The sequence below is a fragment of the Cyprinodon tularosa genome, unplaced genomic scaffold (assembly GCF_016077235.1).
Source record: "Cyprinodon tularosa strain WSP-4 unplaced genomic scaffold, ASM1607723v1 ctg1333, whole genome shotgun sequence".
NCBI lineage: Eukaryota > Metazoa > Chordata > Actinopteri > Cyprinodontiformes > Cyprinodontidae > Cyprinodon > Cyprinodon tularosa.
In genome coordinates this window covers 31134-58461 of record NW_024038152.1, presented here as the reverse complement: position 1 = coordinate 58461, position 27328 = coordinate 31134, and the positions used below count along the sequence as shown (strand labels likewise).

The following is a 27328-nucleotide window of genomic DNA, read 5'->3' as shown; positions in this document are numbered from 1 at the left end:
AGGGACCCAGAGTGCAGGCTGTGAGGATCATATTGGGTACTTGCAACCTTCTCAGAGCACAAGCACACTGCTCTAACCACTAGGCCACTACTCCCCAAGCTGATTCCACATTTTACACAGTCAAATGGCTTATCTGAAAAAGGAGTGCAGATTGTATAGAGGCTCTTCAAGAAGGCCAGTTGAGACAGGAGGTGATCTGTATTTGTGTTTACTAAACAACAGAACACCATCTTCAGTTAAAGGACTCTCCAGCAGAACTTCTTATTAACAGATGGCTTATAACTAGGGATGTCCCAATCAGCATTTTAGGCTTCCGATCCTTATCCGATCTTTGAACCTCAAATCCGATCCGATTTTGAGTCCCGATCCGATATCTTGCCTTTAGTATTAAAATTGATCAAACTCAAACATATTTTTAGCAAGTAACCCAACTTTTTATTAGACTAATATTTTATCAAAAAGCATTACTATTATTATTGTAAAACCCAGAATTAAAGGTCAGCTTCAATTTAATATTTTAGATAAAAGTAAAAAGAAAAACACTGACTTGGTACCGTATTATCCAAAAGAAAGTGCTATCCAAGATCCACTTTTAGCTTACAAGTGCTTAACATATGCTGCCATAAAGTCAATAAAAATAAAGTGCACTGATCACTGAGAAAACATAAAATGCATCATCTTAAATAAACAGATTGACAAATAGTCACATTTAAGTAAATTAATTTGAAACATCTAAAGCCAACTTAAAATATAAACAGCGTTAGTAACGCCGTTACTTTTAACGCCGTTACTCCCATCACTGTCCCCTTGGCAGATTGCTTACCTGCTCAAACTTAGGGTGAATACAATTATCTTTAGCAGTGTAATACTAAATCATTTCGTATGATGATATACGTTGACAGAGAAACCGTAACTTGGACAATTTTAATATTTTGCCCTTACAATTTATTTAGACAATTATTTAGAAATTGCAGTCAGCTTTAAACTTCAGTCGTATTACGACAGTATCCTAGTTTTTACCTGTCAGATCATGAGTCTGCAACCCTGGCTTTGTGCAGTAGATAATACTTATAATGTTTACAGCTTTTTTTTTTTATCATCATCTGCCCTAGCTGGCTTTAATTGTTCATTTCATGCATCTATCTGCCTAACTCTGCTCAGTCTCTAATTATCACTGATCTCTTCCACCTGCGTCTGTTCCTTTATATTGGGCACAGTTCCAGCTATCAGGGCCAGGTCATTGTTTGTTTGATGTCTGTTTGATTGATTTCTGTTTCTCCTGTCTGTTGGTTTTGTTAGTTTTAGTTATTTCCAAGGTTCATTTCCCCATTTTCAGTTGGAGATTACTCTTGAGCCCTTGTCTCCAGGTGAGTTAATTCCCTAACCAGTGTTGAGAGCGTTTCAGCGTTTCCCGAGTGATTCTGATTTCCTGATTCTGTTCCCTCTAACCCACTGTCCCTGTCTGATCTGTTCGCCTGAACCATCCCTGGACTCCTGCTGGATTCTGCCTGTCTGCATCTGTGCATGTCCGTTGGGGCACGCTTCTGAATTCGAACCTCCCTTCACGTTCTAAGGATTCCTCAGACCCTGGATCCCTCTGTTCTGGTTTGGGTCGGAACCTCTGATAGATCTGAGGTTTCCTGGATTCCTGAACTGTACCTGCCTGCTCTGTCTTCCCCTGACCTGGATCGGCTTCCTGCAAGTCCTCCGGGGCTGCAGCATCAGGGACACTCTGGGCTCATAAAGAAGATGTGTCTTTTATATTTCAAACAGAATGGTTTAGTATTGCATTTTTAATAAAAGTCTAACTGGAAAACAGCAGAATAAACACAATCTCTTTGCATCAACAGCAAATCGTTTTAGTAAGTTTAAAAGAGGTTTTAAGAAGAAATTAAAATAATTAATATAACTCAATCATATTTATTCTGATTATTCTAGCTAAACGTTTATTGTGTATGGTTTCAATTATTATATAGATGTATTAAATTTGCCTACTATATCTAACGATTGTAGGAATCAAAGTCTCGATTCATCTGATTAACCTATTTTAATTTATTTAATTCAAATGGCAACACCTGCTAATCTTCCATTGCTTTTTATCTTATATTGGGCAGATCATGGGAAGCAAACATTTATATTTTTTCAATTTAAATCTCAAAACAATACATTTTATATTTTGCTATTTGTAGCAACAAAATTGCCCACTAAAAAGACAAGAGAGTTTCTCTTTAGCTTGCGTAATTTCATTTTACTTTATTTTCTTAATTACATTAATTAAATATATTAGATTAATTTGATTGTAATTAGTTTTTGGCATCGTCTTATGTTTTTATTTTTATTTTTGCAGTACAGAGCCTATTTCACTTCCGTTACTGACGTACTTCCTTCCAAATGAAAGACACAGAAGGGGGGGTGTGATGTTAAACAAAGTTTAATATTAATGATTAGGCTATTTCTATTCATTCAAGCGTGTCCTAGTTTAATATTTATACTAAAATAAAGTGTATGCTAAAAGTGAATATAAGCCAAACACGCTTTCTAAATGAAAATTATTTAGCTCGCCACCCCCCTTTTTTTCTGACATGGTTTCTTCCATACTCGGTTTGAAGCAGAAGCGGGAGACATTGTTGTTATACCTCTGCTGTTGTCTTTTTCCGGGAAGAAATAGGTAAAGAAAAGTAAAAAAGTGAAAAACTTACATAGAAAAAAAAGCTGTAGATTGAATATACAACCGTATAAAACATGGTTATATGTTGACCGAGCTCCTTATTTCTGTTTACGATGTCGTGAAACTATGCTAATCTTTAAGCTAGTGTTAGCAGATCAATATGGAAGGCAGTTAAAATAAGAGCGTTTAATTCTTACACCCTTCGGTTTGTTTCCTACAGGATGGATATAACGAGCTCTCTAAAGTCTCTGCTGTTGGCCATCCGACAGTACAGAGACAGCAGGACTGCTCAGCATGCTGCCCAGCTGCACAAACAAGTGGAGGTGAGAGCGTCTGACAGATCCTAGCAGCTCACAAACCAAACAGTATTCATCAAGGTTGTAGTAAAGTATATTAAGGCTGTAGTTGCACTATAATTCTGGCTTTATTACCTTACTACCTTTTTGAAGGGTTTCAGATGTAACATTTAAGGATACAAATCTCTTTTGAGCAGTTTTTATTGTTTTATTATTATTTATATAACCAATGTAGACTCCTAGTTTAGACAAAGACCAGATTTTTGGATAGGCTTTAAGGTCAGGCGTAAACGTAGTAGGCTTTATTGCTATCTTTGTTCAAACTAAAGCTGTTCAGATTAGGATGAAATTGACTTTTTTAATTTTTTTTTTTTACCCCTTCCAGTCTGCACACTGCACTTATTCCACAACTGTCCCACAGCATGATTCTGCCCTTACCATGCTTGATGGTTAATGCTGTTTGAAAAGTCTAAACTTTATTTGTTCAACAGGGCTTCTTTGGTTTTTCTGTAGGGGTCTTGCAGTTTCTCTTTATGCAATTAAAACCTTTGTGAAATTGTTTAGCTAATTAACACTCTATGGCTTTAGATAAAGGATGGATACATGGAATATTCAGCAGAGTGTATAACCATGATGCCTAAATGTTATCTAGTATAATCAAGGAGGTCAAGAAGACTGAATCCTAATTATAAAAGTGAACTAGAATGTGTTTCAGCTAAGTGTTAGTTTAAGGGTGTGCATGTTTATGCCACCATGTAAGTGCAGATTTTAATGTTTACATCTTTTGATTTAATAAACACTTTATATGCAGGAGAAATATCACATCTGGTCAAGATTTTTAAAAATTATTCATCAAGATCTTATTTGAACAAGAGCATGTTTGTGTACACTTAAGAGATCCATTATAAGCTCAACATAATCAAAGGGAAAGGTTAATGGTGAGTTCTTTTTTTTTGGGTTATTTTTTTTACCAAGGAGTTTGTTTCTGATCGGAGTTGAGATCTCTTTATGCTTAAATAGTTTAGATAAAACTGAAGCCCACCAAGTTATGATTCTTTAAACCTTTATAATAAATAGAAATATCTTTGTTAATTTTAAACCAATAAAAGCCTTCTTGTAGTTAAAGAAAAGCTTTAAGGTCTCTTTACCTTCACCTTCAGCTCCTTTCATATACTTTTTTATAAGTTTTGAATGAGCACCCTGTCTTTATCTCTCCAAACTTTTAATATGAATTTTCATCAAAAGAACCAAAATTAAAAGATTGCTTACATTTCAAATCTGTCCAGAGTTTGAATGTTTTCGGTTCACCCCTCTGTTGCTTACTTACCTGTTGTGTGTTTCAGGGAATTTCCCATCTGGAATTTGACCGCCTGCTTTCCTCGGCTCACTTTCTACCCACTGAGTGTGTGAGTGGCCTGGTAGAGCTGGCAGGAAACCCAAACACAAGTCCTGCCCTGACCAGCGCCATCATCTCCCTGCTGGCCCAGCTGGGTGAGGGGCCCCACTAAATGGGGCAGTGATTGGGCCTTTTCTGGATCGCCGTCTTTTATGTTTCTCTCTCTGCTGCAGGGAATGATGATGCCAGCCGGGAAATTCTCCACAAAGGTTACAACCTGACCAGCACCCTGGCTGCTGTCATCCACTGCCACAGCAGCACACCTGGAGAGCCTCTGGTGCTGCAGGTAGGCTTCAGCCGCCGCTGCTAAATCTGGCCCCTGGGCCTATAATGATATGGTATAACCAGTTCACTTAGAGTAATACCATGTAGATGCATGGGTTGTCAAGGTTACAGTACAAAGAAAAGGTTTGATTTTTATTTATTTTACTACACCTCTGTTTGATTTATTAATTTAAAACATCTGATAGGTTTTCAGATGCTTTTATTCTTGAAAACTTCAAATTACCAGGAAGAGTTGGTGACTGTAGCCTTAATACTCCTTCATATGATCATTATTAGCAGATATCTGCTTATGGACTGAATCCTGAAGGATGATGATCAAATCTAGTCTTTTAGGCTTTGGATTCTCCACAGGCTGCCATCAGCTCTATGGTGTCATGGCTTTATCTTGGGGGTGATGCTGTTTGATTCGGGCCATAAACCATTTCTACGCCTTTGGCCTGATGTGCATAGATGCAGGTTGAAAGGTGCTAAATTGTACCCTGGTTTCGGTATGTATAACTGAGAATGTTGTGGGTGATTTGCCAAGACCTCTGTACAAATATTAAGATATGCAAACTAATTGGGTTCTTGATAATAATCAGTATTAGCTGGTGTCTGGTAATCTGGCTCTGACAAAAAGAATGAGATCCCAGATACAAGCTGCTGAAATGATGCAGGGCAGCTCTTCAGAGATGGGATGGGATGCCCCCTTGGCGTTCTTTTTGGTTAGCAGGGTTCTGATGTGCTTTAAGTCGGCCGCTACCCTGAACTTCAATGAGCAGGAGAACTGTGCTGGTGCTGCGCCAGTGCCCAACCAATCTGATCATTTGCATATAAAGGGGAGATAAGAACATTGCCTCCTAACAGGAGAAAGGAGAAAATAACAAAAGAAATAAGCTTAATTAGCTAAAGGAAAAGATTAAAAAGAAAGTCTTGCTTTACTCTTTAGAGTAGTACTGTGTATTTTATTTTCTTCTTGTTTTCCAGTGTCTTCAGGTGCTGCAGAAGCTGACGTACAGCACTCATAGCTTCCAGTTCACAAGCTACATCCAGGAGCTCATCGCTTTTCTCCTGACAAACATGTAAGACCCTTGAATTCTTAGTGCGAGCAGTTGGATCATTTGGCATGTGTTGCTGCCTGTTTATCTTCTCACCATTGGTGTATAACCACAGACAGTCTCAGAATGAGGAGATCCTCGTGCACTGCCTCGCCCTCATGGCCAACCTTTGTCGTGACAACCCCTCCGTGCAGAGCCACATCAAGTCAATGGTGAGGGTCTCACAAGATTACACTCTAAAGTGTTTTTTATTTTGCTTTTTTTCGGTTAGAGAAAATAAGTCGCATGATTCTGATATGAGTGCTCATGTCTCCCTGGAAAATTCTGGTCTGCACTGATTGATTATTGGGTAATCATCAGAACTATGACTCGGAGTCGTTCAGATAGAGCTTCCTAATCAAACTTCCTGTCGTTGAGGTTGGTTTTATATTATTAACAGATGAATAAATATTCTAAGACAGATAAAGACATTGTTAGATTAGACTGTTTACAACAATGCACCCTCACTCCCTCTGCTGATGGAGACGCCTCAGAAAGTCTCCCTTTAAGCCGGACGTACACTGAGCAATTATTTTTTTCAGTCGTCGCATGCAGCTGCTGCTCACACCGTACGACTAACCGCAGGGTTTAGTTGTTCTGTGTGAGTTGTTCACAGCTCACCAATTATGTTCGCCCCAACGCTCTCATGCGATCTACCTGCTCACATTTTATGACTACAAACCACGTCGGATTCAGCTCCGCACTGAGCTAGAGCTGCTCTGACTCGTCTATCCAGAAGCCAAACAAATAGAAGGGTGATATTGAGCTCACTATAGTGAAACTCGCTGCCTTGGCAATTTGTGCAATTTTGTGCTGAAAGCCCTAAAAAGAAAAGGCGACGACGTATTTGGAAAAAAGCCATAGCTGAGCAAACGTGGCTGCTACGGTCTGTCAGTTTTACAGACAGAACTGTATTTCACTCATTGCACCCCTGACATGCTGCTGTGTTTACATCTGAGAGGAAGAAGAAGAAGAATCCTTCTTTGCACATGCGCCCTGAGCGATTTGCCCACGACGGTCGGGAGAAAATCAACCATTTTCTCCCGACCTCACGATTCCTGATTGGGAGGTGGTGGTAAAGGCTGATTTCCCCTCGTAACCTCGTGTACACTACACAACGCACAATCAGGGTGAAAATTGCTCAATCGAAAGAAAATCGCACAGTGTACGCCGGACTTTAGTGATATATATATATATATATATATATATATTTTTTTTTTTTTATTGCGAAGGGAAAACACTCTCCAAGCCAACCCGAATCTGTATGATAACTAATTGCTCTTTGAATTAAATAACTAGTTGTTCCCATCTGGGTCGGAACCACTGATCTTTATATATTCCCTGGATTTCTGATTTCCCGTTGTTGGTACCGTACTCCCTAGTTAGACCGGTCACAATGTAAACAATCCGTGCGCTACAGCATGGAACAATGATGATGTTCTCTTTTTCAGGGGGACTCAAGACTTTAAAAATAAAGATAAATTCATCACTTTGACACATACTGGCTGTTTCATAGCATAAGTAGATTCCTTTAACTTATATTTAAAAAAAAATAGGCACATCACATTGCATAGTCAGTATGAAGTCAATGATGTCTATAAATCATGTAAAATAACATATTATAAACATCCATCACAGTAAAATGAATGTGTTAATGGAGCATAATAATACAGGTGTGCCCAAAGTGCTAAACTGATTATTTACACTACAAAAACGACGGCGTCATCCACTTGATAAATAATTACTACACTGACATTTCACAATTAATCACTTTCTATTTCCTCTACTTTCTGTTTTCTAACGTTAAACACAATGTCAATGGTTAACTTAGTTAATATATTCGAGTCAGTCCAGAATAGCCAGACTAATGTTACGCTACATACTATACTATAGGACACATTGACGTATATGCAGGTTTTCTTGGTTAGTTCATCCACTGACTGAAATGACCTGTGGAGCGTCTTCTCACAGCCGGCTAACTGCTTGTTTCTAGCAGTCAAATGCTACACATGTTAGCATTTTTATTGTCATCTCCATGAGTGTGGGGAGTACCCATAAGGCGGCCGATGGCTTCACTTTGTTCGGGCTATCAGCAGCCCAGTGAGTAGATGGAGATCAGTGAATGGAACCAGCTACTGGGAGGCTTTTCGCTTTTTGCATCACTGTGAAGGAATTTAGTTTTTCTCATTAAGGTCATGTCCCTGATTCTCATTCAGAATTCACTCTAGACTTTGACATCTATTTTTTACGGCTTTGATTCCTTTTTTTCTTAAAGTGTTTGTTTTTAAAACATCAGATTTATCAGAACCCCAAAGGATGAGAAGTTTGTTTCCTCTGCCCAACTAATATTCTCCCAAAAGTCTTCAGATCATGAATCAGGAGCTTATTTAATGGGGTGTTTTTTCCCAGCCTCCCATTTTGTTACTGAATCATGATCTCTGACCTACGCTTATTTGGTTATGTTCTATAGGGTATTTGGTGCTGGTCAAATACCATATATATATATACCAGCTCGCATAGTATAAAACTCGGGATCATTTATCCGACTAGCGGGCATCTGTGAACAACTATCTATATCAAGGAGACTCCTGGGAGACTTGGGATGTCTGTTAGCGCCCCCAGCCACCTCTTCCAGCTGAAGACGGGCGGCTCGTGGCTCTCTGTGTGTCAAACTTGCTTGCAAACCTTCCGCCACAACGATCCCGCCCCCTTGATAATCGACTAATCACATTCACTTCATTCACTCGGGCAAAGTCGGGCACCACTCGGGAGAATTTGGAAATGCATCAATTGGAACAGCAGCTTCCCTACGACTCTAAAAAGCCTAATTAGTTCTGGTTTACACAGCTGTAAACCAGAACACAACTGTTCATGCTTGGTAATGGGATAGAATCTTTTTCTTAGACATTGTCTTCAATGATGATTTTTTTTTTATGTAAATTTTAAAGAAAAATTTAGTTTTTTTAAATGTATGTTTTTTAATATGTTTCTAATTTTCAAAGGACAACGTGAGGCGGTTTTACCGAACTCTGTTCAACCTCATGGCTCATAACAGTCTGACTGTGGTGATCTTTGCACTGTCCATTGTGGCCAGCCTCACTCTGAATGAGAAGGTGGGAGAGAAGGTAAGTAGGAACAACTCTCTCCTGTTTTTATCTAAAAAACAAACAAAAGGTGAAGAAACTCCGTTTTATCTTCCTAAAGTTAGCATTTTAGTTGTTTTGGGCCTTCTTTGGGTTTACTGGAAGATGCATTTCAACACCAAGGATTCCCCTAATTTATAGCATATGTTGCAGCTGTGCGTTGTTTTCCAGTCTGGAAGAAACTGTCAGCATTATTTTGCTTTTCTTAAGAGGTGCTGAACTTCAGATAAATTTTTTATTTTTATTTTTTTGGTTTTTATTTCCCATCAGTCGGTTAATTTTAAACACAATTCTCAACATTTTTTTTCCTGCAGTTTTTTGATGCACAAAACATCCATCAAACTTTCCAGCTGGTGTTCAACATCATGGTGAACGGTAACGGCTCTCTGACCATGAAGTACGCTGTGAATGTCCTCGTCGATCTGTTGAAGAGCTCCAGAATAGTAGATTACCTCACCAAGTGAGCTGGTCTTTAATGCCCTTTACACTTAGTGTTTACCACTAGAAGCTGCACTGGGCATCTGTCTGAAAGACCAAATCTCTATTTCTAGGTATCAGCACCTCTCAGCATGTGTCTCGCAGGTTTTGGGGCTGCTGCACTGTGAAGACCCTGACTCTGCAGCCACGGTGAGACACATACCTTTGAATGAGCTTCACCTCTAAACAAACATGAAGCAAAGCATGCTATGTCCAGGACATCCTGCTTTATTGGGACTCCAGCTTTGAATCTGTTGGCATTTGTTTCTACTGACAGATTTATTGCATTTATCGGGCAAAAGGCAGCAGAATGTTGACAGGGAATGGGGTTGTGGTGGATAAGTTGGTTTAAAAAAAAAGAAAACTGCTTTCTTAGCTGAAGGATAATATAATCACCGGCACAGGGGGAGGGTATGCACAATCAAACAATACTTTTTAGCCAGCCCTTTCTGCACATACACTGCAAAAAACTGAAATCTAAAGAAGTCATTTTTTTCTTCAATTGAGGAGGGAAGAGAGACACTTTGTCAATGGAACAAGAAAATTTATATTTAAAATGTAATAAGAAAAAAACTATTGCATTGTCTTATTTTAGGTGCATGTTATCAAAATGTCTGATTTTAGGAGGAAATATACTCATTTCATTGGCAAAACATTTTATTTTTACTCAAATTATGGGTAAATACTCATGTCCCAAAAAAAAAAGAAACAAAAACTGAAAAGGAAGCAGGATAGAAATGAAAAAATAAATTGAAGAAGTATGATAAAAACATTTTAGGTATAGGTAAAATTTTCAAGTTATTTAAAGACGGGAGGTAATTTATGACAGGCAATCATATTTGGGCCTGTAAATGTCGGCTAAAGCTACCGGTGGTTAAATGAAAGCTTAGTAGAGGCGACCGGGGAGCTCCTGTCCAGTGAAAAATCAGGAATATTGGATCCCAAATTTAGTAATCCAGTTTTAAGCGTATCAACACTTTTTTGTGTTTGAGCTCTGTTTTGTTATACTGTTGTCGCTGTCACGTTAATTTATTTTTATTTATACATCAATACCTTTCGCTGGTTCCACGACAAGTTATTATGTCAAATTGCAGCATCCTACTGTTGTACTATTTCTAGCCTTTCTGTGTATATTTACCATAACAACATGTAACCGGGATTATGTCACTGTGCATGGAAACAATTAGTCAATAAGCCAAAGCGATGAAGTCAATCGAGCGTTTAACTCCCAGTGTAGTTGTTCAAAAAAGCAAGAAAGAAAAGTCCAAGATGTAGTGCTGTGGGAGAGACCTATTAAAGAAAATTATTAAGCACAGGCCTTTAGCTAGGAATATTTGATAGGCTGTAAACCTTGGTGTACCACAACTTTAGGCTTTGCACGGCAGCGCAAGCTTCGTAGGACTAATTGACAACTGTCCTTCCTGGTAGGGAACAGTAGACATTGGAAGGCTAATTTGGGTTATAATCCCTGCTGGTCTTCGAATTGTTAACTGTAAGAGTTGGAATGAAATTCTTTTTAGTACATATTGAAAGAAAATAAGAGTTCTAAAGTGATACCTAACTTTAAGTTAATATTGCAGGAGATTTCCAGTAATTCCAGGTTGAAACCAATTATTACTAATTCAATGTTGTTAATCTTTAACACTAACTTTTATTCAAGTCACATTTCTTGTCTGATTGCTCTTGAAGAAGCTGAAGATTTCTCTCTCTGTAGTTCTATCATTTTTTTCTCTTTTCATTTTCCCCAAATTCATAAACTCCTCATCAGTTATGTTGAAGAAAAATTAAACAAATAAATCTTAGTCCACAAACATCCTTATTCAAATGTTCACTTAAATTTTCCCCTTTTATGCTCGAATATCAAACATATTTTCAATTCAAACTATAGATATAAAATACATTCTAAAAATCAACGGCTTCAATCATGTTATAAGCCATGGTATGAGTTTAGTCTGTCAAAGAGGCTGCCTGCAGGAATATTAAATGTCCAGCATGTGTCAGTGTTCACTGCCACAGTATCGACACAATATCAATACAATTTGCAAATGTGTTGAACGCTTCATGCCGCCTCATGATCCCATCACTAACGGACAGTATTGTCCCAAAGAGCAAACAAACATCCAAAATAATCCCATGGTTATCAGGCATTCCATGAGTTTTCCTAAACTTTTCAAAGTTTCAAGCTTACTTGTTTCCAAACAGCACAACATGCTTGTTAGGGGTGTAAATCACACCCATCGTGGCGATTCGATTCAGTATCGATTTCCTGACCCAGCGATTTGATTATTTTCGATACTCAAGAATGCCCCACGATTCGATTCGATTAATCGATTAATTTTTTTTTTTTTTTTTTTTTTTAGACCTTAAAGGCTAAACAAAGTTTCAAGTTTGAAATAAATCAATGAAAGCTGTAGTATCGGTATGCATTTTTTTTTTTTTAGAAACAACAGCAAATAACAGAAGTGCAATGCAATACCTCGGCTCCAGACGTCCCGCCCCCTCCACAGACGCTCCGCTGCTCCTCTCCCAAATTGTAGCTGACCGCAGACAGTGCAGCAGACAGGAGGCCGGCTTGGTTTGTTTTTATGACCGAAATTGCGGAAAACAACTCATTAAGTTTGACCCGCTAGAAGAGCGAGGTGCACGAAAAGGGTCCCAGCGATCTGGCGCATCTTGCTCTTCTAGCTGGTCCAACTTCACGAGTCTCTTTCCAAAATGGCGGTCATACAAACAAAACAAACCGTTAAGGTACCAAACAGGAAATACGCACAGTATAGAGCGGATGTAGATTTGACCAATCAGAGGCCTCCTGTCTGCGGTCACCTACAGTTTTGGGGCGGAGGCATATCTTCGTTCACTGCGACACGCAGACGACCTGGTTTCTGAGTATAAATCAGCGGGTCTAAAACTCCAGAGAAACGGTCTATTCTTTCCCTGATTCCCCGTTTCCACAACAGGCTGTTGGGTTATCTTAAGGTCCCAGCTCTCTCTCACCATCCTGCTACTAAATACCAAATGATGTATTTTTGAATATTGGTCATAATTAAAAACATTAACAAGATGTGTAATTTATCTATTACTATTGAATATGGCTTGACTGTGGGAGGGAGACAGACATACACTAGGTGATGGCATCTGCTACAGAGGAGACAAAGGAAGAATAAGAGTTAAGGGCTGGGCAATTAATTGCATTTGCAATATCATTGCAGTTAAGAAAAATGCAATTCTCAAATCACAGAGGCTTTCAGTTTTTATTCACAATACATTTAACAAGAGTAAGACATTAGTTTTCTCCCTCCCACCCTTTAGGTGGTGGTAATACGATTAAAGTGGGCCTGCTGTCACACAGGAGATAAGAGAGTTGCAGCTAGCTCCTACATCTATGCATTATTGCAGAACTAAGATATTTTTCATGCAAATGTTGCAGTAAAGTCCTGCAGCACTGGGCTCTGGAAGAAGACTTTTAAATGGGAACAGTTTTTTTTTCATTGGCCCCTTGATTTTACATTATTAGATCATGTTCTACTCACCCATATTAGTTCTGTGTCATTTGGAGCAGTTCTGAAAATATTCCGTTAGGTTATATCCAAGTAACGCCTTCCTATACCTATGTCTTCCTATATTGTATTGTATTTTATTATTATATTTATTATAGTTTATCATTATATATATATATATATATATATATATATATATATATATATATATATATATATATATTACTGTAAATTTACAGTCCTTTTTACTATTTTTCAAGGCTGCACTTTTAAAAGATGAAATTGTCCAGTGAGCTGTTTCCAAACGAAATTTCTTTTTGTTTTGCCAATTTGGGCAACTGAACAATGCCCAATAACTCGTTGCCCATCGTCTCTAAAAAAGTCTATGGGCAACGAGTTGAAGGAACAGACTAAACCGGTCATAATTTATTCTTTATGGTACGCCAGCATTCATAACATGCAGGCGAATCACTGTCGCCCAGATATCCGCGGTTATATTTTTTACATTTATATATATTTTTTAAACAAAGCGGAGTGTGTATGATGTCATCAGCCAGCGCCGGCTACCTTTCATTCATCCTGTCCGCTGAACTGCTGCTAGTTTTACTCGCATGCCTTAAAGAAACATCACAGATATATTCCCTGTCTATCATATTGCAAAAAGTAAAGGACCGTTTCACTTAAACTCTTGCTGCCGTTTAAATCTGATGTAGACCTGTTTTCCTGCTGCAGGTGCTGGAGCTCCTCCTGGCCATGTGCTGTGTTCCAGGTCTGCGCTCGCAGCTCTGCGATGTGGTTTTCAGACCAGCCAGACCCAAACTCAGAGTTGCAGCTCATGGAGAGGGAGCCGGAGGACGGAAACCAGTGTGCGGTCTGGCTCTGGTGCAGTGGCTGAGCTCGCCTGTGGAGGGCGCTGAGAAATGCTTGTTGCAGACGCTGCAGCTTTTGAATGAGCTGCTGGAGGTAGGAAGTATGGACAGAAACTTGTGCCATCAGAAACTGAATTTTTAAATACCCACAGTAAATCTGTGTATGCTAAATTTGAAATGAAAGCTCCAGTGTGTAATATTTAAAGGGGCTTACTGACGGTAATGTAATATATTATACATAAGTAGGTTATTTGTTATCATCTTCAAACTGAAAATCTCCTCCTTTAAGTTTGCATCACCATAGAAATTACTATTATAATTACTTAAGAGCGGGTCTCGCATTTATGGAGGCAGACATCTTTGAGTTATGGCAGCATAGAGCTGACAAACTGACAGTAGAGATCGCCATTACTGTCTGACTGCAGTTAGGCTTTTATAAGATCTATACCCTATGCCAGGCATCCCCAACCTTGGTCCTGGAGGCCCGCTGTCCTGGAGGTTTTAGAGGTTTCCTTGCTCCACCACAGCTGATTTTAATTGAAAGCTGATTAACAGGCTTTTGGTCTACTGCAATCATTATAATCAGCTGTGCTGAAGCAGGGAAACCTCTAAAACCTGCAGGACAGTGGGCCTCCAGGACCGAGGTTGGGGATGCCTGCCCTGCGCAGTTCTATGTAGTTCTAAAGTTCAGATTGCTTTTCATACATCTGGGTCTTTGAGAAAGACTGAAGTAATCAAACACAGATTCATATAATGTCATATGACTAGCAGGTTTGTATTGGATATATAACATGCATACGAAGCGTCAGATAAACAAATGTTCCTGCATGTCTATTAGCCTTATTTTGGCTTAGAAAACATGCAGATTAAACCAAACAAACGGGTCTGCCCCTTTGGAATGGGGGTCGTTTGGTTACTTTTTTAGCATGTAATATCCGATACCTGTCTGTCTCTCGAAAGGGGGTTCGCTTCCCATCCAGGAAGATGTTTTGCTTCCTGGGTGGGAACGAAACGTCATCAAGCTTGGAAAGAAAGTACAGTGGATTGTTTTTTTAATCTTTTTTGGAATGACTATGACCTGGATGACTGGGAATCCACCCAATCACTTTGCAACTGTTCTTCAGTTCTTTGCTGCTACCTAGAGAATAAGCCTTGCTTCATCAGCTTTTTATGCTGGACACCAACCAGGGTTTAGTGACATTAGGGAATAAAATGGATTCTGCAGACATGGAAGGTGGACAGCAATTACATGAATTAAAAATCCTGCTCATGTTTCCGTTGTTTTATACCAAGCAAACATTTATAGAAAAGGATCTACGGTGTTGCTCTTTTTAATGTGAACACACACTATATTTTATTATCTGCTCTCAAATAATTTCACATTTTTCCATCCCATAAATAATTTAAAATAAACTCTATGCAGCAGCACGGTCATATGAATTATTTTTATTGTGATAATCATGCTGGATACAATACCAGTTTGGGTTGATACTAAATGCAGGTGTTATTTGTTTATATTTTTGTCATTGTTAATTTTAGATTTCTAGATTATTGGCACATCAAAAGGATAATAATACTATTTCATAGAATCTGTGATTCTGTTGAGAAAGCGTTTGATAAAGCTTTTACTATGATTTATTATTTACCAGGGTGTTGATAGCTAGTTTAGATTTTTAGTATTTTGACATAATATCTGCAGCTATGAACTTTAAAGCAGTTAATTTTCTCTCCTGCATTTGTTTGAGTCTGTCGTTCCTCTTCAGTCCTTATCTTTTTTTTCTGTCCATCCAGGAGTCGCTGGGAGCAGAGAGGGTGTCTGAGTCCGTGTTGAACTTTGTGGAAATGTTGCTTCCAGTCGTCTTGGGGCTGCTGAAAGGCCCCGTTCAAGAGCAAGGAGACGCTCACCTCAGAAAACACTTCCAGCGCGTCACCCACATCTCCACCCTGCTGCTCAATATCCTTACTAGTTAGACTCAGCGTGTCTTTATTAGTACATTCCAGCTTACTTGAGCCGTTTAGAGGAGGGATTCTGAAGCTCAGAGCTCCAGCTGTGGTTGTTTGTGTTTTATATGATTCCTTTACCAGCTCTACCCCTCTGCTGCGTGGAGGCCACCAGATCTATGGTGTCCTCTCAGGTGAGCGCTCAGCTCTGCCTGTCTCAGGTAGAGATACTCCTCTCCTGTTGTCATAGCTACAGCTCCCTCACCTGCCTTTCTCCTGTCAGCAGTAAGGACCTCAGGTGAGTCAGAGAAAGACTGCTTAAAGTCACAATCAGAGAGTTTTGCATGACATGTTCTATGTGCAGATTTCTAGTTAAAATAAAGTTTTTGTATTGCAGCAATATGTTATCTTAAATAAATTGTGTGAATTGAGCTTGAAGTGGTGTGGTTTTCATCTCAGTCAGCTGTGTGCAGAAGCTCTGCTGAAGACTCTGGAGTTGATGAGCAAACTGAGGCAGCAGGTGAAGGACATGGAGACAAGCTTCTACAGGATTCTGCAGGTAAATAAATGTCCCCCATCGTCTCTCACCTGCGTTTAAACCTTCAGCCTAATGTTGCCCCCCCCATCAGGACCAGAGGACTGTGACTCCCCTCGCTTTGGCTCTGACGTCCCAAACCAGGGAGCAGGTCCAGACCGGCCTCAGTCTGCTGCTGGAAGCCACGCCCCTTCCAGACTTCCCATTGTCGATGTGAGTTGTTTGCAGGAACCAATAGATTAAGGAGCGGGGACAGACGTGCTGCTGGTCCTGTTACTGAATTTGTCTAACTTTATCGTTCTAGTTTGGGGGAAAGTATGGCCGCCAACAACGCCCTTCAAAGACAGGCGGAGCTGTCGGCGAAGCGTGTCGCTGTGCAGGAGGCCCCGCCTCCCAAGACAAACGGCAGCATGATGGACGTTTCCAAAGGTTACGGAAGCATGAACAACCTGGTGGAGAAGATACAGGCTGGATTGGAGGTGCAAACAGTCTCTAACGGCTTGAACCTGTTCAGATTTTATGATGTCAGCTTTGAGAAAACCAGGAAGTTTGGAGGATTTTATGTGACCGATTGATGCAAAGCAAATGTTATCTTGTCAGTATATTGAGGTTTGCAAATTCAATTAAGTTTTTAGGCCTGAAACTGTTAATCAGATTCATTTTAATGAACTGATTATTAAAATATTTTTCTTCTGATTTAGTAATCGATTAATAATTTACGGGTGTATATAAACTCTACCATTGAAATAATAAACAGACCCACTCGGCAGTAATTTAGGGAGAATGTAAAAAAAAAAAAAAAACATTTTAGTATTTAGGATCAAGAAGCTTTTTTTTCCGTCTGCTAACAATTCATCAAATATTATAGTTTTAGCTTCATCTGCTTTAAATTCTGTATTGAATCCTCTTTAAGGGGCTTTTTGCTGTCTGATTATTGATTGATTAATCGAAAATTAGCAAAAAACTCATTAGTTGCAGCCTTACTTCTTCTTCTTTGCAAAATATTTCAAGCTCAGTCGATTCAGACAGATCATCTGTAGACATCAGTTTTCTTCTCTGGAAGGATTGTGGTCTGTACTTTGACGAGGCCGTTCTAACGTCTTAATCTGCTTTGACCTGAACCGTTTTCATTGTCTCTCATTACCCAAAAAAAAAAGAACCACTTTTGTACCAAATGAAAAGCAGAAGTCTTTAAATATAAATAACTTAAAAGCTGTAACTTGGGTTTTTATGATGATTCTTATCGTCTCCGAGGTTTGTTCATTAATATTTTTTTTCTTTAGTTCAGGCATCAAACTCTGCTGATTGTTGATTTAACCTTTGAAACTTTCTCCAAATCTCCCAAATACACAAATTAGTTTTAAAGGATCTTTTGAGAACACTGGGAACATTTTCCTTTAAAAACATCAGATATGATGATGAAGAAAATAAGTTGGTGTGCGTTTCTTTTTTTTCCTGTTTCTATCCTAGTGCTGCTCAGTGGAGCAGTGGGTAGGACTGCTGCCTTGCAGCAAGAAGGTTGCGAGTTCGATTTCCCGGCCCATGGTCTTTCTGCATGGAGTTTGCATGTTCTCTCTGAGCATGCGTGGGTTCTCTCCGGGTACTCTGGCTTCCTCCCACAGTCCAAAAACATGATGTTAGGTTAATTTGCTTCTCTAAATTCCCCTTAGATTTGAGTGTGTGTAAATGGTTGGTCGTCCTGTTTGTCTCTGTGTTGCCCTGCGATGGACCGGCAACCTGTCCAGGATGGACCCCGCCTCTCGCCCGTTGACAGCTGGAGATAGGCACCAGCACCCCTCACGACCCCAGCAGGGATAAAGCATGATGGAACATTTTATATAAAATGTCTCCTGACCAAACCAGAAGCAGATTATTTCCTTGCCGGTTGTAGTAATATGCTAGCCTGGGTGCCAGTCAGAACTTAGTCCCGCCCACAAGGTTTGAGTTCGGGGAAGTTCGGTCTGGCTCTGCTCCATAGTAGCGCGAGTATTATCGCCCACTGTCAGGCGATCCAATCAAATTGTCAGGGCGGGCTTTATACGATGATGGACAGATGATCAAGAGTAACGTAATCAACCACGTGACCAAAGCGCGCTAGGGTGACAACAATAATGGCTGCCGCTGGAGAGTTTGGGTGAGTAGATTCTGCTATTAGGTCTGTTCTAGAAGATATCGACAGCAAATTAATTTTAAAAGAGGAACAGAGAAACACGATCAAGTCTCATCTTCTTATTCTAGGCGTGAAACTGCACACTTTGATTTTTGTGGACAACAACTATGCCTCGCTTAACATACGTCACGCACTCCGTTGCTCTTATTGGTTGTAGGTCTATCCAATTGAGTGCAGAGGCCTTTTTTTTCCTGGTTCGTTCGAAACACGCCCCATAATCACAGCTCTATGGAGCAGTATCAGACTCATATTCTGACTAGAATTGAGTAGGACTACGTCAGGCTAGTAATATGCACCTACATGCTTTACAGCTGTTCGTAAATGTCTTTTTTGCAGCTCCAGGAACAGACGAAGGACCCTTCTCTCTCTGAGGTCATTGACGTCTATGAGCAGAAATTAGCTGGATTTGCTGTAAGTTTAACAAAAAAGGAAAGATGTTGCAGCAGTGTTGGAGTAGGTTTTGGTATCTGCCTTAAAACTCCGGTTCAGCTAACCTTATTTCATTGCTCCCCATCAGTCTAAGGAGAGTCGCCTCCAGGAGCTTCTAGAGGCCAAAGCTCTGGCTCTTTCTCAGGCCGACCGTCTCATCGCAGAGTATCGACTCCAGAGAGCTCAGGCTGAGGCAGAGGTAAACCTTACATAATGCAGGTGAACTAGTGTGCTTTTAATCATTTATTAATCGTTTGGAAAATGACGCTGCTTTAAAAATGATGACGCATACTGCAGGAAAATCCAGCATGTATTAGTCTCTCTTTCACTGCAATAATCATTGAAAAGCATTGGAAATATTTAGAGCCAAAACCCAGTTTCTCCAGTCTGCATGACCTATGATATAGTTTTAAGGATAGCTCACATAAATAGATATGATATAAAAAGGTCTCATTGCAGGTTTGTTTGTGGCCAAAATAAAGTCGATCCAATCAGGGTTGCTTCGACGATTGGAAGCGATCCTAAAAAGTCGAATGACTCAAGAACACTTGAACCCCTGAAGGGAAACATCTACACCAGAGCTCACGGATTAGCAGACTGGGGTCCGGATCTGGACCCAACTGCTGGCTAATCTGGACCCAACCTGATTTAAAACATTTATAGATTACTGCATGTTGTCCGACGACAGTCTAACTTCACTTGAGCTGCTTCTCCTGTTTATATGGTAAAGTCCTCCAGGCTGCATGTGATACAAATGATCCAAAGAGCTGCTGTCAGTCTGGGTTGCTGCTGCTGCTACTTTTAGACACAGCAGGCAAACCTGTGGCAAGCCGGGCGATGGGAAAGAAGGAGAAGATGATGAGAAAAAGAGAGCAGAGAAAGTGTGGACTGCTGGAAGAACTGTGGTGAACTGCTGAAAGAAAAGTGAAATGGTGCTCAAAGATGACCCTGAACATTTAGAGGATGTTTGGTCAACCTGCTGCTGTGAAGCAGGATTCTCCACCATGAACAGAATCAAAAATAAATATGGATCCAGGCTCAAAATGAGCTCCTTGATATGTGCTTTAGAATGACTTAGTTTCCATTCAAAACAGGTTTAAAGCCTTGCAGGGCAGCATAAAGCCCACTGCCAACATTAAGACAGGAAATAGACAGTTCAGGTATTTTATAAAATATGCGAATCAGGAAATCTTCTATATCAAACTGAAAGATTGTTGCTCTCTACTTAAAAGAACACTTTAGATTTTAAAATGGAAAAATTGTCAATTTTTCTACTATATATTTTTTTATATAATTTTTTTACATTGAATTTTGTAAAATTGTATAAAAATTCAATGTCAAACATGGATGCATAAACACCTAATTTTATCTCAGTGTTAAATTCTGTTTAAAGTAACAGATTATATAAAAAATGTCTCCGGCCCTTTATTGGTTGATGATTTTCGATACTTTCTGATCTGTAATTGGTTCCCCCTGCTCTAAAGGTTATTGATTCAGGTCTAATCACCTTAGTCCTGCCTTCCATACAGTACTCCAACAGACTGAATCGTCTGGCTGAGCTTTATAATGCTGTCTATATCTGGTTCAGCTGTCTGACAGTGAAACATTACTGGTAGCCATGGATACGTTAGACCAGCTATGGTGTCACTCAAGGCCCTGATTTAAGCCCCTATGTTTTTTAAAAGGTGCGTGCTGATGACACAGCAGTTTGTCTTTGGGTCTCAAGCCTGAAGTAATCAAGTGAATAATATGATTCTCATTTAAATACTCATTCTATGGGCAGATCTTCTTATTTACCTGCTCAAACTAATAGAAAATGCACTTATTTTAAGATTCACTTATGACAGTATTTGCGGTGATGGGAAAGAATGAGATCTTCGCTGTTTGATGCTGGATGAGTAGACGAGTCATCAGATGTTATCAGGTCATGTTTACCTCGGTTTCTCTTTAATAGGCCTCCTCATTATCTTGACTTAACCTGAACCATGAGCGGAAGCTCAGATCTTTTTATTTTTTTTTATCTGCAGTCACTCTCCTCTCTGCAGGCTCGGAAGCTGGCAGGTCTGCTGAAGGATACAGAGCGTCGACGGGAGGATCTGCAGGGCGAGCTGAGTAACCAGGTGCTGGAGATGGAGCGAGCTAAAGCCGACATGAAGCTGCTGCTGCAGCACAAAGACCGGCTGCAGAAGGACTCTGAAGAACACCAAGTTCTCAAAGGAGCCTACAACGCCCTGCTCAACAGGTAACAGGCAGACAGATCATCAGAGTAAACCTCACATTTTTTTTCTATGTAAACATCTCTGTTTATGTCCATCAGTAGATCCCGTTAACTTGAAGCAGTTCAGGCTCTGGTCGTAACGTTTGCTTAATGATGCAGATCTTAAAGACGAAACCTTGTTTTCCTTGAAGAAAATGCCTGATCTGATGTGTCTTTTTTATTTTTTTTACTGCAGGTTTAATGAAACAGAGCGTCTGCTGAAGGAGGTGCAGGCGGCTCACATGTCTCTAAACAAACAGAACGACGCTCTGAAGAAAGACCACAAAATGCTTCAGCAGCAGAAGGACAGGTAGGAAACTCTTCATCACAGCCGGAGGCTTTAATGGTAGTTTACTTTCTGGTGTAGGTACCAGATCTGCTGGGGGCCCCGCCCCTTCTTATGACGTCCTCATATGGCAACTCCACTCGGACAAACTTTATTCAACCCATTTCTTAAGGATCAAATCTCTTCTGGAGTTTCAACATATTATTACCCATATTTGCTACTATTTCAAATTGCCGATCTAAAGTAGCCGCAAGTAGAAAACAATCATCGTCAGTCTTGAAGGAAAGTACTGTGTTCTAAGACAGACTGAGCTCTGCCATGTTGACACAGAAGTCTCAGCTTATTTTTATTCTTTTATCAAGATCTGAGCGCAGAGGAAGATCTTAAAAAAAAATCCCTTTCATAGAGATTTTTGACAAAACAGTTATTTTACTTAAAGAAGGCAAACAGTTGTTTTTAACACAAAGCTAAAAGTACTGTAGCTTAAAATGGCTAACTGACCAAGCTAAAAGAGGCTAACCTGTTAGCTTCTGAGCACAGCTAGCTGTAGTGCTACTCAGCTCTCCCGCTTTATAACATGGCCTCGCAGTTACTTTGTTCACCTTAAACAGATTTTTTTCAGTTTTGTTATCAATCAGGTAAAACTTGATCATTCATTAGACACGCTAACGCTACAGATGCTCCCGACGCTGCGTGATGTTATCGTTTTCTAGGAAACCACAATGTTTTACATTATGTAGCAATGTTCAGCCAATCATGAAGCATAAAGGCCAAATCATACTTCTGACACAGCCTCTGCAACTATCAAATCTGTCTCCATGCCCGACCACGCCCCCCGCGCAGAGATTCTGCAACCGTCGTTGCACACCTCAAAAAAATCCTGACTATGCGTCGGACGGTCGCAAACCCGCGCAGACCTCAAGCAGAAGTGAGCAGACAAAAAGCAACTGTGATTGGTCCTTGGTATGCATTTCCGGCTGTGTGGTCGTCCTTCTCAATTCGGTGCCGGGGCGCGCCATTTTTAAAAACCGAGGAGTAATAACAATAATGGAAAACTAGGATGAACGGTTGATGGTGCCGGTTGGAAGTACAATAGAAGCATACCAGCAAAACTGGTTCGCAACCAGACCCAAACGACATTTGATGGGCGCGGCTGCAGAAGTATAATCCGCCCTTAACGTCACTTGCATGCGCAGGACATAAGCAGATCTGGTAGCTACACCGTATGTGAACCAAATAAATATCCAAAGCTTTTCTAATCCCTCTGCTGTTTAGAATCACATCAACGCTGCAGGAAAGAGAGGAGGAGATCAAATCCCTTCAGTCGGACTTGAAGAACAAAAACAGTGACATCACAGGTCGGTCTGAGCCGTTCATGTGGTGAAGCAGCAGTGATTTAGCCTCTTAAACTCGGTTATAGATTGATAATATCGGCTGTAAATCTTTGGAATGCCTCCTTTTATGCTGTTTATTTGTAATTGTGTCCTGTTAGGTCTACACGCAGAGCTGCGATCTAAAGAGGAGGAGCTGAAGCTGGAGGAGCAGAAGAGGAGGGACCTGGAGGAGACGGTGGACCTTCTCAGGAAGGAACTGAGCAAGACGGAACAAGCCAGGAAGGACGCCAGCATCAAGGTAAAAGTTTAGCCGTTAGCCTTTGTCCTGGTTACCCTACAGCTAAAAAAGGAGGCTTTATTTCAACCAAAGCTGTTTGTTATTTACTGGTTCTATAAAAACCCGGTTAAGAGCGGCTTACAACCAGTAAAGTTTGTGGTGAGCGTTAATCCACACAGATCGATACATTTTCTATTCTTCCTGCAGTCAGATTTATAACCACTAACTGAGGCTGCGTTTCCGAACACCAAGCACACAGCTGACCTCCGCTTTATGCTTAACTGGATTTATACGAATCATGTGAGGCAGGATCTGAGGTTTTCCCTCTGCTGAAGCAAGTTAAGACCCTTAGAAGAAACTCATCTCTTATGGCAGCAGCTCAGTCTAAAATCAAAGCTTTAATGTATAAACATTAATGCTAGCTGGAAAAAATCTCAAATATATTTTATATCCACATTTGTGAGATCGTTAAAACGTTTTATTTTTAATTTCATCAGTGTCTGAAACTGTTCATCAGTAATCTAATGATGTCAAACAGAAGAGTTCTTTTTTACTAGTCTTCAAACTGGGAAGGATAAGAGAGCATTTAATGGAGGTAAGACAGATATGCTGCGTTCACACCAAACATGATTTGAGCAGCAAAGAAGCTTCCTGTGCTTCATTTTCAATGCTTTTCCACATTAAGATCAGAAGCACCTCCATAGCCCCACAGACTGATGGTGAGCTGTCACTAGGAAGTAGCTGCCTGAGGCCGGTGTTCTGTCAGATCAGCATACCTGGTCAGATCAGCATACCCATAATCAATACCCATTTATCCCTTTAGTTTATCCCTTCAGTTTTGTATGAAAAATAGACATTAAAATACCTCAACGGGCGTGTATTACTTTAGTCATGTGCAAAAAAAAAAACTATTTAAGGTCAGATCGTCATACGCTTCAAAAAACACCAAAAAGTGAGTAATTAAATAGTCTTTTTGTACACGACTAAAGGGATACACGCCCGACAAGGAAGTTTCATGTCTATTTTTCGTACAAAACTGAAGGGATAAACGCAAATCGGAAGTCTTGCGCGTGCATATTGACTATAGGTATGCTGGTCTGACACCGGCCAGCCTCTCGGGGATTTTCTGCTACTGTTTTCGCTAAACGGAAGATAAAATGAATATGAGCAGTAACAGTATCCTGGTTATGTTTTGCATCATTCAGGACCATAGTGGCCTGTGGATAAAATCTATTTTATCTTTCTCAGATGGCAGCTGGTTGATGTAGCTGGTTTTGATTGATTTTTTCCAGCGTTTTTATTGTCATTACATTGTCACAAGTACAGCGCAACGAAATTTACTCTACATTAACCCATCCCCTTGGGGAGCAGTGGGCTGCCATTGTGGGGCTCCCAGGGAGCAGTCGGGGGGTTAAGGGTCTTGCTCAGGGACCCAGAGTGGCAGTCTGTGGGAGTAGGTTTCAAATAGGGCTGGGCGATAATTCAATAACGATATATATCGATCGATAGACGTGTGGCGCAATAGAAAAAAAGAGGGTCGATAAAAGTTCGATAAAGAAACGCAGTTTTCCTTCCTTCTCATTCTAGCCTATCATGTAGGTTTATGCTAGTCACTACTTCCTCCCAACCAATCGCAATCGCGGACCCAGGCACGCCGTCACAAACCAGTGAAAACGAAGTCTGATAACGCAACCAACTTTTTTTTTATCATCTTAGCCGCTCACACCCGCAGGAGTACGAGCTGTGTAGGCCCCGGCGCGCATCTGCGTCGTCCTCCGAGGAATCTTCGGGAAAATATATATATATTTTCCGTTCTGGGCAGTTTCCCACGTAGTTCTAACAGTTGAGAGAAAAATGCTGAGGCGCCAGAAACTTCAAAGTAATAACTCAGGTTAAAGCAGGAAACTCAGCTGAACCATAACGAGGTGCCAGCAGCACCTCTAGAAGAATGAATGGGGGTGAGAAAAAATGCCCCATAGAAATGTTAGACTAAAGAGTGAGTTAATTTTTGTTTGGGTTTTTGTTCTTGTTGAGTGGAGTTTGTTTACATGGCAGCCTAGTCCTACAATCTTTTAATTACCACAAGCTGGTGGTGTACTATTCCCACCCAAATAGGGTATTCTATTTATTTATTTGTTATATTTCTTTTGGTCACTTTTCTGGTCACTTTAGTTTATTCTTTGTCAGTATTTAATAACATAACTCAGGTCTCTTGAGTTATTTTTCTTTAAAACAATTCTGTTATGGTTAAAAAAGTTGGTTAAATAAATATTTAATTGGAAGTCTGTGTTTGTGTTCTTTATTAAAATTAAATAATTTAGCAATATCATAAAATGTCCAGGCAAAGCTGCACATAAAATATGGTTTCAAATCTTTTCAATAATTATCGATATCGATCAATATGCATTTTTTTTAATGATAAGCTTTTTTTCTATATCGTCCAGCCCTAGTTTCAAATGTCCAACCTTAGGATTCCAAGCTCTATGCCCTAACCATTAGGCCACCACTTCCCTGGTGGCCCTCTCCACTCCACTCAGGATAATGATCCAAAATGAACATAAAAAAAAAAGATGATCGGATTTATTTATTGTTGAGCCTTTGAATCAAATCCCGAACCTTTACTGTGTTGCAGGCATCATCTCTGGAGCTGCAGAAAGATCAGCTGGAGGTCAAGTTGAAGCAAAAAGAAGAGGAGCTTAACAAAAACTCGGCCATGATCGCCATGATTCACAGCCTGAGCAGCGGGAAGCTGAAGGGCAATGTAAACCTATCGCTGTGAGGAGAGACAAATCACCTGGAAGAGGTCGAATTTAATGGACTTTAACCTAAACTGTACTATTTATGCTATGTTTTGTGTTTTTATCCATTTATGTGTTAAAGTTTATGAATTTAATAAAAATTCAAAAGCTGCCGAGACTAAAATGTCTCAAGCAGTGTTGTTTTCGTCAATGATGACAAAATTATTTCGTTGATGCTCCTTTTTTTCATGACGATAACGAAAACTGACGAGCTAAACGTGGATCTTTGATGACTAAGTCTCTGAGTCATAGGTTTGATTTTAGCTGACGTCACTAAATAAAAATTAGCAAGTAGTTGGTTAGACTTATAAACTGCATCATGGAACTGTAATCTGCCAAGCAGTATCAGCCGTGCTGCTGCGTCCTGTTTGGTCACGTAGCCCACCTGCCGTGCAGCGGTGCTCATTCTGCATGACCACAGATGGATCATGGCAGCAGCGACAGGAGAGAAAATAACCCGGATGGTCCGGTACCACGCGCTCAACTCTAACAAATTCTGCTCTTCCAGCTGTGCTTGTGCAGAAATGCGTCTTTGCACTCTTTTAGCTTTCATGCTCCACACTGATGGTTCGCTCTCAGCAGCATGGCTCTTCCTGCTCTTAAGAAACTATATGTGGCTGATCATCCTCTGCCAAGCGTACAAAACCCCTTTGTCTAACTATCATTATTTTATCTCTTCCAGCTCACAATAGGTGATGCTAAACCTTATTTAATTTCTACCAAAATGAATCCCTAAATTATATCCAAACCAAATATTGCATTGCATTCTTTTTATTTTTGGACGAAGAGCCAGGTGAAAAGGTACATAGATTTTGGATGTTTCTCTCTCATTGTTCTCGTTTATATCTATTCAAATGTAAATGTTTCCTTCTATTGCTATTACAACATTTTCTTTGTTTCCTTTCAATATGTAAAACATTTAGTTCACATAGTCATTTAATTTAGGTCTGGATTGTCATGGTATTACAAGGCAATTATGTAGGTTAATTATGTAGTTTAAATCTACTTTGACCTGAGCAGCGGTAACTAAGGGGTGAATTAAAATAAAGCCATAATTGCCAAAGTAGAAAGAAGGATCTTTTTGTCGTTTTTTTGGAGTATTAAAAATTTGTATTGATCTGTGTGTAATGCATGATTCAGAGTAGATCAGAAACCTTCTAAGTCTAAAACCATTTCTTTATTGTACATTTTGTTAGCTTTCTGTTTTCTATATTAACCAATATGATGTGTTGAACTAGATCTGCTATTTTCACAACTTTTATGAGACACTTTTCTATAAAGTAGAGTATTAATTCATTGAAACATTTTGTGCCAAATTTCAAGTGGTATTACTGGGCTGCTCAGCTCTCTATCGCATCTTGCTGGTTTTCAGCAACTGATCTGTCGTGGGTAAAAATAGAAAATATAAATGCCACTCCTTTATCCCTAAATTCATATCTATACTCAAGGAAATACAAATAATTATTAAAAAATACTTCCAACCCATTTGTTAAAAATACTTTAACAAAATGAAATACCAACACTATCCCAATTCTCCCCGATCTGGGGCAATATGTCATTTGAACCAGGTAGGACAGACATCGGTTTTAGAACA

General features: G+C 39.8%; 1 protein-coding gene across 4 annotated transcripts; it reads left to right on the top strand.

Annotated features, from left to right (window-relative positions):
- Positions 1 to 2552: 2552 nt before the first annotated feature.
- Positions 2553 to 25885, top strand: LOC119778453 (protein CIP2A homolog). 4 transcript variants are annotated; one of them, XM_038277664.1, is made up of 22 exons: positions 2553 to 2668; positions 2889 to 2991; positions 4308 to 4455; positions 4534 to 4646; positions 5612 to 5706; positions 5798 to 5894; positions 8724 to 8834; positions 9179 to 9324; positions 9416 to 9491; positions 13571 to 13801; positions 15499 to 15661; positions 15799 to 15946; positions 16108 to 16207; positions 16278 to 16396; positions 16488 to 16662; positions 18690 to 18764; positions 18871 to 18981; positions 20828 to 21024; positions 21236 to 21349; positions 22601 to 22683; positions 22818 to 22957; positions 25569 to 25885. In XM_038277664.1, the coding sequence occupies exons 1-22, from the start codon at positions 2583 to 2585 to the stop codon at positions 25713 to 25715; spliced, it is 2778 nt and encodes a 925-aa protein (XP_038133592.1). In that variant the 5' UTR covers positions 2553 to 2582; the 3' UTR covers positions 25716 to 25885. The 4 variants fall into 4 exon arrangements, with proteins under 4 accessions (XP_038133592.1, XP_038133591.1, XP_038133594.1 ...); XM_038277663.1 differs by having other exon boundaries at positions 2555 to 2668; positions 8724 to 8846; XM_038277666.1 differs by having other exon boundaries at positions 2657 to 2678; positions 8724 to 8846.
- The last annotated feature ends 1443 nt before the right edge of the window (positions 25886 to 27328 follow it).